The sequence below is a fragment of the Phaethon aethereus genome, assembly GCF_964289735.1.
Source record: "Phaethon aethereus genome assembly, chromosome: 3".
NCBI lineage: Eukaryota > Metazoa > Chordata > Aves > Phaethontiformes > Phaethontidae > Phaethon > Phaethon aethereus.
In genome coordinates this window covers 124154403-124167895 of record NC_138576.1, presented here as the reverse complement: position 1 = coordinate 124167895, position 13493 = coordinate 124154403, and the positions used below count along the sequence as shown (strand labels likewise).

General features: G+C 44.9%; 1 protein-coding gene across 1 annotated transcript in view; it reads right to left on the bottom strand.

Annotated features, from left to right (window-relative positions):
* Window positions 1-13493, bottom strand: part of PAK5 (p21 (RAC1) activated kinase 5) — a gene marked incomplete at its 3' end in the record, with an annotated part of 39702 nt that overhangs the window by 13395 nt on the left and 12814 nt on the right. Inside the window, exon 2 of the mRNA XM_081997325.1 lies at window positions 2776-3567. Coding sequence (XP_081853451.1) covers window positions 2776-3567 — 792 coding nt within the window. The remainder of the gene's footprint in view (window positions 1-2775; window positions 3568-13493) is intronic.

The window sequence follows — 13493 nt, the reverse complement described above, 5'->3', positions numbered from 1 at the left end:
AGGGGAGTGGCAAGCCTCTGGCGAGTTGGGCTTGCCTTTCAGCAAAGGTAAAACAGATTTCAGTTTGATTAGGTTTCGGTTTGCCAAAGAAAGAGGTGCAGAAAGGATGGTCTGCAAATCACATGGTGATTTTCAAGGGGAAAAGTTACTCTCTGGTGCTTCACCAGTGGAAATCTCTGAGAGAATCCATATGGCAGAGGCAGGCAGCGTTTGTGGAAAGCTACCAGTACGTGAATGAGAAAACAGGGAAAAAAGACGACTGTTTCTGATAGTAAAGGCTTGGCTCTGCCTTCAGCAGGCTGGAAATGTCCTCCTGGCACAGAGCGCCTGCAAAATGCACGGCAGGAAAACGGCAGTGCTGAGCAGCGGCCAGGTTAGAGAGAGACCTTTGCTATGCTACAGCAGTACGAGGTAGAGAAGGGGAGAGCAGAAAACAAAGCTCCGTGGAGGAGCAACAGGAGACGGTCACGGGGAGCCACTACCAAAAAATGACAGGGAAAGCTTTGAAGTAATAGGGTCTGGTGCAAAAAGTTAAGAGGGCTGCCCGTGATGAAGAGGAAGGTAAAGGGAAAACATGCAGTACAGAGTGTCCAAAAGCAGGACAGAACCTTTGTATAACGAGCAGACTTGGTGGGATGGGTTTGCTATTGTGTGATGGTATCGAGAAGACTCCATTGAACAAAAGTTGGACGTAATCTCTGTGTTTATGAAGGTAAGTCTGAAGTAAGTCTGCTCTTCACATTTACAATCCAAAATGAACATCTTTACCGAACGCATTTTGAAGCCATACATTTGTGCCTGCAGACTTTTTCACAGCTTACTTTTTTCCCCCCTCTTGATTATACTTTAAAGCCAATCTCATTTGTAAAGTATTTGATTCGAGACCTGATTCTCACTTAGTAAACCCATTTGATGAACCATTATCTTACTAATGCCTCCTTGAAAAGACGACTCTTCAGCAATCATCCAAGACAAGAAACTGCTATTCACTTCCAGGAGCTCTGGACGGCTTTGGGAATTGAAACTGCTGCATTTAACAGTGAATCATCAAGTTTCAATACACCAAAACTGTAGGAGTGTTTTTAATGCTCTGAGGAGAGGAACAGCTCACAATGAATCTTGCACGGAGGCATCTTTTTTTTTTTTTTAAATAGAAGTTGTTACTGCGTTTTAACAGGGTATTTTTCAAAGTGTCTGGAGTGCTTTGAGTCCTGTAAAATATACCTCTGTCTCCTGCCCTATTGAATACTGTAGAACTGGCAGCAGCAGGTGCAAGAGAGTCTATGAATTACGGGATTTGTCCTTCTCCTTTCTAAACTCTGACAAAATGATTGCTATAAGTGAAGGAAAGGGCAGATAGCCCATCCCAGGCTTTCCTCACAACTTCCAGAATCCATATTCTGGTGCACAGTTTAACTACCCACATCCATCCCTCCCACCACAGCCCAGGCTCAGGAGAGGCACGCAAAGAGACCTGGTAACTTTTCTACTCCCTGCCCAATTTATCCTCAAGCTCCAAAGCCCAGCTCTGTATTTTAATGCAAAGTAGAACAAAAACACATCATTGCCCATTTACCACAGGGCACTGGTTATAACTCTGCACCCCAGGATCAGCAGCCAAAACTTAAACAAGACACAGGCACCCCTCCGGCACAGGGCTATCATGGATTTGCAGAGACCTGGGATGACTTCTGGGTCTGTAGCTGGGCAGGACCACGTTCTCAGTGCACAGAGCCACTAAGAAAATGCACTATTCAGATCACCATTAAACAGCAGAGTGGATCTCACCACCTAACAAGCTACCTACCTCAGCACATTTGGCAAGTCACAGCAACCCAAGACTGTTTCAGCCCTGGAAAAATGAGCTATCATCTCGCCGCGTGTTGCTAGGGGAACTCGGTAATGTTCAATGCGATCTACGCTGAAGAAAAAACATCTCCTGCAGAATACGAGATGTTTAAGCAGGTCATCATTGTAGCTACGTGACTAGAGGTGTAAGAAAAGCATTATTCTCTTAACTGAACAAATAGTTACAGCAACTATTACAAGTAGGGTAGGACAGCTTGTATGGGTAATATTCCTCATGTGACTTAGAAAATGCAGAGCAGGCCACAAATTTGTGCAGAGGAGCTGCTCATAGATATCATGGTTGAAATGCTTTTTTTGCACCTTAACCCTTTTTTAACTACATCTAAAATGTCTTGGGTGAGATAAGCTGCTTCGATTTAATTTCACTTCTTAAAAACACAGCAAAGAGGGGTAAAACCTCTACTCTCATTAGCAGCAAAGGGTTAATAAACCTTGTAATATAAATATAGCGTAAATACAATACAAATATTAAAACACAGAGGTTTCAGCCTTGCACAGTAACAATTCAAATACAAAAGTATCTGATACCCAAACCAGACCAGCTTCTCACCTCCTGCGAAGATCTGCACAGGCATATGAGCGCCTAACACCACAAAAACCTCCTAACAACTTGGGGTAATTGGGAATCCCAAGTAAAACCCCTGCAAACTGGGCATCTCCAAACCCATATAAATATCATAAACCCACTGGTCCCTAGCATCCATTTTCAGATACCCGAGTAAAGACAGTGGGCGCCAAGTGGCGGCCACACAGCTCCCGGGGATGTTACTGTCCACGTTTGGCATCACGTGCCCAAGCATGGCTCCTTGCCCTTAATTTTTTTGCATGCACTTAATTTTTTGCACTCCCCTTCTGGAGGGGTTGATCCCTGCCCTGGCAGCACCATCACCAGGGACGTCACGTTACCTTGGGAATGCCTGCTGCGGTTTCGGACAAGCGGGGGTAGGTGTAGGAGCTGTAGGAATGTCCTTGCTGGTGTGCTTTAAAAGCGCTCGCTCCACAGGGCATGGCCGGCTCCTGCAGACCAGAGCCTGACCTGGACCTCTGCCTCATCGCTGGCTGAGGGCTCGCTGGGTCCACATAGGATGACTTCGGCCTCTTGTCATAGTCATCCTTGCCCAGGCCGTGCCCCCAGTCGCTGTACTCCAGCCTCTCCTTAGGGCACTCGCTCTGCACCGATGCTCGGGATGGAGTGTAAGGAAAGGGATCTCTATAGTCCAGGGAGGATCCGCTAAGGAACTGCTGATGCTCCAGCTTTAGGCCACCGTATTCCAGCGGTTTGGGTTTTGTCTCCAGGTGCGCGTGGTAATCTGGGAGGAACCTGGAGAGGTCTGACTGCAGGGGTGTCGCTTCTGAATAATAGATGTCCCGGGAAGTCACCTTCACCATGTGCCCATTATGCTTGGCGACATAGCTCCCTTTGTAGTACCTGTCTACCTCTTCCCTGTAAAGAGTCTTGTCTCGATATTTTTCCACCACATAGTCTGTTGTAGTGTCTGACTCACTGGAGTACTGGGAATACGTGATATAACCATTTTCCTCCTGGTGCCTCGGCACATGGTTTGCGTTTCCTTGGTGGTGGGTGGGAGGACTTTCCTTCCGCAGGGAATTGGATCGTGTCACCGAAATATTGTCAAACTCTTCCAGCAGGCCATTGATCGAAGTATCCTTTCGAGGCTTATTTCCTCTAACAATAGTCTGGGAATAAAAAATTGCTTTGATTAAATACTGATTTTTGTTTGGTATCTGACCAAGAAAATGACCAAAAAGAAAAAGTCTATGAGCTACTCAGAAATACCCGTAGTGGTGTGTTATGTTCTTCAATCACATACCTCAGAATAATCCACTGCTAGAAAAAAAAGTCTCAATAAATACTTACAATAGGACATGCAGAAATGAATAAACAAAGAGGGGTTAAATTCAGTGTACATGATAAGCTGAGATTTGGTATGCAACCTCAAGACACTCTTAAAAAGCCCAGTTTAAGAGGTGGGTGTTCAGCAGCCAACAGCAGAGATGTTTAAAACCACTACTTTTTTTTGGTTTTGTTATTATTCGGTTGTCTACATCAAGCCAGACTGCTGGGCTGAATCTGATTTACAGGATATGGCTAAGCTAAATAAAAATCTTTCAGCAGTCATTTCTACATGTTATTTTAACAAACTGTTGGAATGGAAAGTAGCATACAGTTTAGGAGGCACTGGGTTTGTGGGTTTTGTTTGGCTTTTTTTTTTTTCCCCCCCCCAAAATGGTATGTTTCTGGGTAGCAGAATTACCACGCGGATTTGCTTCTTAGTTACCTTAGCATAAGAGACACTTGGGGAAGGAGGAAAAATACTTAACTACATCTCCTTCTTACAACACACAGCATCCAGCAAACTACTGTGCACAAACACGGCTTTGGGACATCCACATGATGGATGTGGGCGTCCACATCCATTGCCATGTGGTGGCAGCGGCGGTAGCCCTGTTTGTGTCCTAATATTGCAAAGTCCTCCAGAGATGCCCCAGCCATGGATGACAAGTGTGTAGGAGCACCACAGACATGAACTTGCTCCCACTGACTGCCCACAAGCCCCGTCCATCCCAGCACCGTTCTGTGCAAAACACCGGTGCTCCTGGTAGGCAAGCAGTGCTCGGTTACAGTTCTCCTTCAAGAAAGATTGACTATTTTTAGCTAGCACCATCTGAAGACTGTAACACGTGGTTGCATCCATTTTTCAGCAGTTGACTTCCACTGAGCATTGCTTCACATTTATAAACACCCCGCAAGAGTAAGATGTACAGATTAAGGGCCAGGGCCATAAATCAGGATGGCTCTGCTGAAAACACATTTGCTTTGCTGATTCACTTCGCCTAAGTATCTACAGTTGTACCTCATTTAACATGCCAGGTTTCTGAACAGTCACTGTAGTCACCCCAAGCTGCATCCTGCCTATGTTGCATGCCGACCGTGGCGTATCAGATACTGACTGTGGCGTATCGGACACCAACCACGGCATAATGGATGCCGACTGTGGCGCCCATTCTGGCCACTGGCCCTTCATTCATTGCAACACCGACAGAGGAGGCTCTGCTCCAGGCACGGTGAGGCTGCTCAACCCCTGCTTGAAAGCACGCAGGGGCTCAAACTTTGTCAAAATATTCATTCCATCACTAATAAAAAAAAAAAAAAATCACTTTTTCACAAAATCAACAGCAATGTACTTCTCTGTTATTCAGCAAAAGGCAGCTGAGAAAAGCTAGGCTACAAGCAAAGCAAAGTCCTGACCTCACGCTGATCCCTGCTCTGATTTGTGTCTATAATTACTTGCCTAGTTTGCCATTTTGAAGCTAGTGATACCGAAACAATAGGACAGCAAAAATAAGGGACAGCAAATACATCACTCCTTTCGCCTCCAAAGCCATTCAGCAAGACAAGAGGAATTGGTTTCATTCGGTTACAGCCTCTTTGGCAGGATGACTGCGCGATCATTCATATTTAATTATCACATAATAAACCAGCAACGTTCAACAATGAAGTGCTTATAATTGAAAACAAGATTGAAATACCCAACTGCCACCCCGCCTCCCCTGTGCAAATGCATGCCAAGGAGTAGAACACCAGTTTAATACTCTGTGCGGGACTGGCCTTCACAAAGGAGAGCTATCCCGGAGCAACCTGCGTTGTGCCTGCACAAAAGGATCTCTGAGCCGGAGGGAGCCCCTCAGAGCCGAGCAGCCTCTTCGGTTATAAGAAAGAGGAGTTTTCCCTCTGCTCCTTTAAGCAGATGCTCCCTGGATGCAGGATCTTTAGATACCTTCAGACGGAAGATTTAGAAGAAAGCAGTTGAGGGTTTATGTGTTAGGGAATTGATTGATGACACAACCCTGCAGTTTAGGGATTTTTTTGCTGACAGGTGCATGCTTGGGAGCCACCTTTTTGATTATGTGAATTTTAAAGAAGTTCTAATAGTAAAATGGTCTTGTAGAAAACTCCTTTTTTTTTAAAAAAAAAAAAGCACATGCCACCAAAGCCCCAGTCTGATGAAGCAGTCTGGGTTAGCTTTGGGACCTCAGTGCTGTCTAACCCCAACTGATGAAGTTAAGGGGATTAAGAACTAAACCCCTTTTGTTTCCTCCCAGCACTTTGAGAACGACCGTTGGCAAACACTGACTTGCAAGGGTCATGGCTGTAATTCCTATTTGCTTCAGGCTCCTCTCCACAAGCAAATTAAAAGGGCCAGCACAAAGGGAGGATAAAACTTCCCTATCCCAGAGGCACATTTTCTACAGAATAGTCAGTGCTTTATTACTATTAATACCAATTATTATAATTATTTATTATTAATAAGAACAATAATATTTCTATTTGCTTTCACTTGTTTTTAAATTTAGCACTTCCCTTACGTGAAAGGACATACATCTTGGTGAGACGCCCCTCTGGATAAATCAGACAGCCTATATGAGCATGATTTTTTCCAAGGAAGGATCTAGCGTTACTCCTATCAAAAGAAGAGTAGTGTCCATAGAGCAGACAACTTAGGAAGCGTCTTACAGAGACCCTGTGAAATACACTATGCTGTCAAGTTCTATTCAGATAGCAAGATACTTAAGATGTTTACACACAACTCTGAAATACAGTGGGTGCCTCCCTGCTAGGCAGAACAATAATTTACTAGGCTTAAAAACCAAATTAATATGCCAAAGCAGATATCATTCTGTAAGAGTAATAAGAGTAATTGCTCTGTAAGGAAGCCCACTGAGCATCATAACTTAAAAAATAATATCAAAGAAGATGTTACAATGAATGAAACATATGTTGTGCCATGTTAACCTGTCCTCAAGTCATTTACTAGAGAGAAAGCGTGTGCTTTCTTTCGCCAGCACCCGCAGCTTTCCTGGGAAGTGCAGTATTTGCAGAAAGAAGCCAGAGACTGAGAACTGCCCAAACCACGGCCCATAATTCCAAACCCCAAAGCCTAATGATAGCACCAGGGCCAGAAGTACCCACATTCAGAGGTATGACTTCAGCGGAAAGACCAAATTGCTCATGTGGGAGGGTCTTGGTTTGGGAGCGTAGACTCCAGTTACTGCATCACCAGGCTGTGCGCTGCATCGGTGAGCAGAGGGAAAACCTCCTGGGACTGAAATACAACGGCAGGAATCACAAAAGATGGCAAATTGTAGCTCTACCTTAAAACGCAAAACAAAAACCTTGAAAGAAAATGTAACAGAAAAAGTCTACATTAAAACTGATACAAACACAGTTATCCTGGTAATTAGTTTGAGAGGAACTAGACTAGTTTTTGCAATTTTAAAGGCTTTATAAACTGAAAAAAACAACTCGTGTTTACATATAAGGAGGGAGTTCTACTTTTATATACATTCTACATCTATTTATACAGATTTCTTTTTCCCAATTTTTTTAACGACTTACTGGTCTCCAGATTTTTAAACTTGAGGAATTTTAGAAGTTGCTGCAGGTGAGAGAGTTAAAAGCAAAGCATTATTCACAAATGTTGATGGGCTAAGATTTATGCGGCCTTTGTTTCTGTCTACTGAGCTCATGTAACGAAAACCTGTACAACACCCCAGCATACAGGAAAAACAGATCGAGCCCTACCGCAGGTGCAGCTTTCACTGGGTTCACCACGGAAAGATGGGATTTGCTATAGTCGATACCCCATGTTTATTAAAGGACGTTTTTCAGCGCATTGTGCAATTTAGGAGGGATCAATGTTACAATAGATGAACGAGTGCCGGTGAAATTTATGCTACCGTTGCCGTCAGCCATTAAAATCAATGGGGCGCAATCTCTGTGAATTAAAGCGCGGTACTCTGAAGCTGTAGCTCTCATTTCATTTCCACTGCTCTCTGGACAGGTTTGGCATTTGCTCTGGAGCCCGATGACAGCAGACATCCTTCATGGCGTTTCTGTAGCGGTCTGTCCTCCGGTGATAAGCTATAATGGATCTGTCTGTAAGAAATGCTGTCTTGCCTTCTTTCCAAAAAGAGATGAAAAACAGCTTCTGCGCTCAAATACTGTATTAACCTTGACAATAATGAAGTGGGTAATTAACTGCTTTGCCCTAATACGACCTTGCATTTATTGTCTTTAAACTACTATACTTTACACACTCGTTAAGAATATATCATCCTTTGTCCTCCCAGAGCTGTGTTTTCAGAAGTCGATGAGGGTTTAAAATCTCTGTGATGTTCAGGGTGGGGAAAAAAAAAAAAAAGGTCTTTTAAGGAAACGTTGCCCTTACAAACAGCCAATCTAAAATCTAATTTTACTTCCAGCTAGCTTCTCCCCTCACTTGCATTATACATGAACTAAAAGCATAGCCTATGTCTATATGAAAATCAATTTTTTCTTAAGAAAAGGTACATAAAGCACAGCTGGTCAAAGTAAGTGTAAGTGATGGATGCGTTGGTAATTTATCTTCTTGTCTTGCAAGACTTTCAAAGTATTTGAAGCTGTGTTCATAACACCACATTTTACTCCTCAGCATAACCAAATGTGAACAGCACTACCTTGGCAAGAAAAACTGATCCTTGTCGTCATGTCAGAAGGAAGACTCTGGCTTTCCCTGTAAATAACGGTTTTATAGCTGCAGCCAAGGGTTTCAGAGGTGTCAGGGGTCTGCACTTGATCTATTCTCACCTGGAGAAGAGGCTGTGAGATCTCGGACTGTCGTGGTTTAGCCCCAGCCGGCAACTAAGCACCACGCAGCCGCTCGCTCACTCCCCCTCCCGCAGTGGGACGGGGGAGAGAATTAGGAAAAACCTCATGGGTTGAGATAAACACGGTTTAATAGGACAGAAAGAAAGAAGGGAACAATAATGATAATACCAACAAAGGAATGTACAAGAACAAGTGAGGCCCAATACAGCAATTGCTCACCACCCCATGATCGACAGCCCGTCCCCGAGCAGCGATTTCCGCCCCCCAGCCAACTCCAGTTTATGTACTGGGCATGACGTCGTATGGTAGGGAATATCTCTTTGGCCAGTCTGGGTCAGCTGTCCCGGCTGTGTCCCCTCCCAGCTCCCCGTGCACCCCCAGCCTGCTTGCTGGCAGGCCAGCACAAGAAGCTGGACTGTCCTTGACGGCTCAGCAACAACCCAAAACATCAGCACATTATCAACAGTTCCTCATCCCAAATCCAAAACACAGTCTCACACTAGCTTCTGTGAGGAAAACCAGCTCTATCCTGGCTGAAACCAGGACACAGACCAAGCACAGTCCTTACAGGACCCAAAAATAGCCAGAGACCCCCCAAAACTCCTGCAGACAGCTGCAAGCATGCAGCAAAAACCTACTTTTCCCAGCAGCCTGGGGCCAGCATGAGGTGGGCTCCTTTCGCTTGGTTGTGAGGCTAAATTTTAAGTCTAAGCTGCCATAAGGACCAGGCTCAAAGGGAAAAGTGGGATATGAGAGATAAAGACTTGCCCACAGTCTCCAATGGATGACTTTACAGGCATAGGCAAATATGCTGCCAAGGAGAAAAAGCAACAGCAGCTGAAAGCCCAGGTGGGGCTGGGGAGTTCAGCTGGGATCCAGGAGAGCTGTTTTCAATTAAGTGGGCCCACTGTTTCACTTTAGGTTTTTCTCCATTGAATATTCACTTGAAGAGAAGTTCTAACCTCTGAGTCAGCTTTCCAAATGACAGTGTCGGAGCCATCCCTGCGATCCCACTGCACTCCAGTGAATTACACCCAAAGGGGAAACTTCATGAGAAAGGACTGAAAAAACATTTCTGTACCTCCATCCCCTCTTTCCCCCACCCGATGATGGCATCACGGCAGAAGCGCTCAACCAGTGCTGCATTGCCACCTGCAGGAGATGAGCTTGTGCATCAGCCTTGGGCATTAGATAAAAGACCATGTTTAAAAGAAAGCACACGAGTCCTGTCTATTTTTTGATCAAAAAGGGTTTGGAGACAGAATTAAGGATTGGGTCAGTACTGAAGATCCCTCTCCTCTGCATCTCCTCACACCTAATGAAGGTGCAAGTGTCTTGGGGAACTCATTCGTACATTGTGATTCCCAAAAGTCCCAGGGTTAGAAAGCTGGCGACTTGCCCCCTAGGCCTTGGCACCGTGGCCTTAGTATTGGGTAACCTCTCCATGCAGCCAGCAGACCTGCTCCTCACTAGCGGCCACCCCAGGGCTCTCTGCCTTTGGGTGCCACCTGCTCCCACCACCAGCGCAGGGTCCTCTTTGTAACCATGTCTATGCTATGTCTGTATGGTTGTACTGCGAGGGAGGTAATTCGATATATTTGCCGCTTTGAACTCTGAGACCCGGATCGTGCCAAAACCCAGCTTCTGGCTGTGGGACCACCAAACTTCATCCCGAGACAGAACTGGAGATGATACAAACTGTGCAAATTAGAAATAAGTGCCGCATTTGGGCAGCTGTCTCCTGACCTCGTCAGGCAATGAGCAGATACAGCCAGACAAACGGACAAACCGGCGCCAGCAACCCGCACCAACCAAACACCTCATTTCTCTGTACAAATCATTAACTTAAGTGGGGAAGTTTAGGGTGCTTGTGCCGTACAGCATTACCCTGGAAAGACGCCTTTTGCAACAGAAACTTATCAGATATGTAGCGAGAAATGGTGCTGGATGGGAAGAGATGTCATTTATCACTCTGCACCCTCCAGTAGTGTCCTACAGGATCTGCTCCAGTTTTGATCTACAGCCTGTCTACAAAACAGCTATTACTCAGTCACAAGGAACATACAACACACAGCAAAGTATGTCAGAACACTTCTTCCTAACACCTGTAATTTAGAGTGTGGTTTACACCTGGAAGCCTCAGAGTTTATACCGTTTCTGTTATGAATTCCTTCCCAATGCTGTATATTCTTATTCTCCGCATAAAAATAATAATAAAAAATATTCATTGTTTCTGGTATCCCACAGTTCCCTCCTAGGGGAAGGAGTTCTGCAGATTTCACCAGTGCCGGATGCCTCAGCTGGGTGAGGAGGTATGGGCCACTGCTGCCTGGACCAAACACGCACTTTATGCCATAGAGTCACCCGGCAAAACCAGGAGCACGAGACCATGTCACCTGCCCCTTGTCATCAAGTGTCTAAGCACACAAGCTATGATCCTGCCTCAGGAATTTCTCTAATCCCTTTCTAGGAGATCCAGGAATTCCTGTTTGGGACAGCTCTTAGACAGGATCTTTCCCATACACCGGAGAAATTAAATAGAAATGAAAACCCCCCACAGTAAAACTTGTCCAAGTCCACCTCTGTGGTTTTGCTAGCTGGGAGGGCAGAAGCCCCCAGACATGAGCCCAGGGGTGCTGGCAAGATGTGCCATGTCTGGGATGTGCTCATCACCACGGCTGACTCAGCATCACTGGATGTGACACAGCAGTTTTTACCCTGTCCACCCACTACCATTTGACAAGTTTTTCACCTCCTGACCGATGCTAATAGCAGTTCCTTTTTTTCTGTTTTGCCAGAAGAGGCAACTGATACCCACACCGACACCTCACCGCAGGTAACGCCGCGTTTTCCAAGGGGAGAAGATCACTGTGGGCAACATCAGTTCAGAAATACCTCCCTCGGAGAGGCTGATTTACCTCTCCTGTATGAAGTCTCCCTCACCATTCTGGCTTCCTTAATATTGGACTAGAGATGCCGAGCTTGGGGGAGCAGAATGCTGGGCTAGCCAATGGCTGTGTTACTCCAGGACTCCGCCCTTGTCTCTCTACTAAATTTAACGGAGTACAAAAATAAATCATTCTCACAATTTCTCCTTTGGAGGAGGGATGGATCCCAGAGACTCCTTTCCGTGCATCCACCTGTACAAAAATATCTCCCGGCCGCTTCTGTAAGTGCTACCTGACAAAACGCCACGGCTGCCCTAGGCTGAGCTCTGCAGCGTGTTTTGGTGGGGCTTGTCCATAGGGGCTGGACTGAACAGGTCAGATGAGCTGTCATCATCAGGTTCCTGCTGCTGCAAGCCAGCCCCACGGAGACCCATGAAACACACCCATCTACGCTGCAGTCACGTTTCTGAGCACACAGCGGCACAGACACATTTTTTTTGCTCCCGCACAGCAACATCACTGCACAGCAGAGAGCTGAGCTTGGTAATACGGAGCCTTCAGGTGCGTACATCCAATATTATCACATTGATGAACCCGATTACTGGCAGCAGCACAGGATAGGAGAGAAGCTGGGAAAACGTTTGCATGGGCACATGCAAATTACTGAAAGATGTAGATGATGACGATCTACATTGATGATGTAGAAGTGAAATCTACTCAGCCTGAAAAATAGATATCACTTGATGGATCAAAATAAAGGTACACCTAAAGGTTTGGGATAAGTGTAATATGCTTAATACCACCACTAGTGCCAGCTATTTAAAATTCTTCAAAAGTAAAACGATTGAAAACTATGAAAAAAGGCTAACCAAAATGGCACCGTGTAATTTGTCACCCTTCACAGCAGTTTTAAAAGTTAGTTGCCATAACAACAAGAGCAACATTTCATTATAATCACATTCACTGGTAATTCTTTTGACATTTTAAAATATAGTAACTTTAACAAAACATATAGTTTTCAAATTCCACTGAAATATCTACATTCTAGTAACTTTTCCTTCTTTCTTTTTTTAAATACACAAACACGGTTGTTACAGGTAATTTGAAATATTACATAATATTAAATGTCAAAAATAATTATTCTGCGGCTACCTAAACCACATCAGGAACGTGCAATTTTGTGTAATACGTACATGCAGATCTCTCAGACACACAACAAATGAGAGTCGAAATGCGACTAAAAAGTTTTCGTTTGAGTGAGAAAGTTATTGTACTTAATACTGATGGGTTACAAGAGTACTTCACAGAGAGAGGAATGGAGAAATCTCAAATCCACAGAATTTTTATTTCTTAGGACTTGAGAAACATAAAAATTTTCTTTTATCCCAAGATGGAATGAAAAAGCAAAATGTCCCACAAGATTAAATTCCTCAAAAACATTAACTGCAGGAATTTCAACTGCCCTCTTAGTAATGCTGCATTTTCCTAAGGCTGATGGCAATCATTTCAGCACAACAGCACACAAAGTGGACCTGCTCAGCCAAAAAGCTGTGTCAAACCACACCGAAGACTGTAGTTTTTCAGCCACGTTCTGGATAAAATTTGTTCAATGTCAAACTTCCCTATTTTGTCAAATTAGCATTTTCTGGCAGCCTGTGGCCAGCTCTGTTGATGAACACGAGCAGGATCAGGTATCTTATTCTCCCTCTTTCAAAGCCACATCATCTGCCAGCGCCTCTGTGAGAGTGGAATTCTCTCCCTCCCTTCCCTCCCCCCCCCAAGGAAGAAGTAAAGCTAATTCAGTAAGATTTACTGAGGTATAGCTGTGGACCAGCAACCACTGGTGTGGTCTCTGCACCAGGCAGCATCCTGTGGCATTTACGGGGGAACCTGCAGCAGCAGCACCCCAGAGCTTTCCAGCTGGGCTGACTTGAGAGGCAGCTAAAAAACACAATGCAAAGCTGGCAATGTTTGGACCACAGGACAGAAATCCTTCCCTCCAAGAAACACAGGTCTGGTTTTTAGTCTTCTAAAAATGGGCTAGCCCAAATGGTGGCACAGTTTTC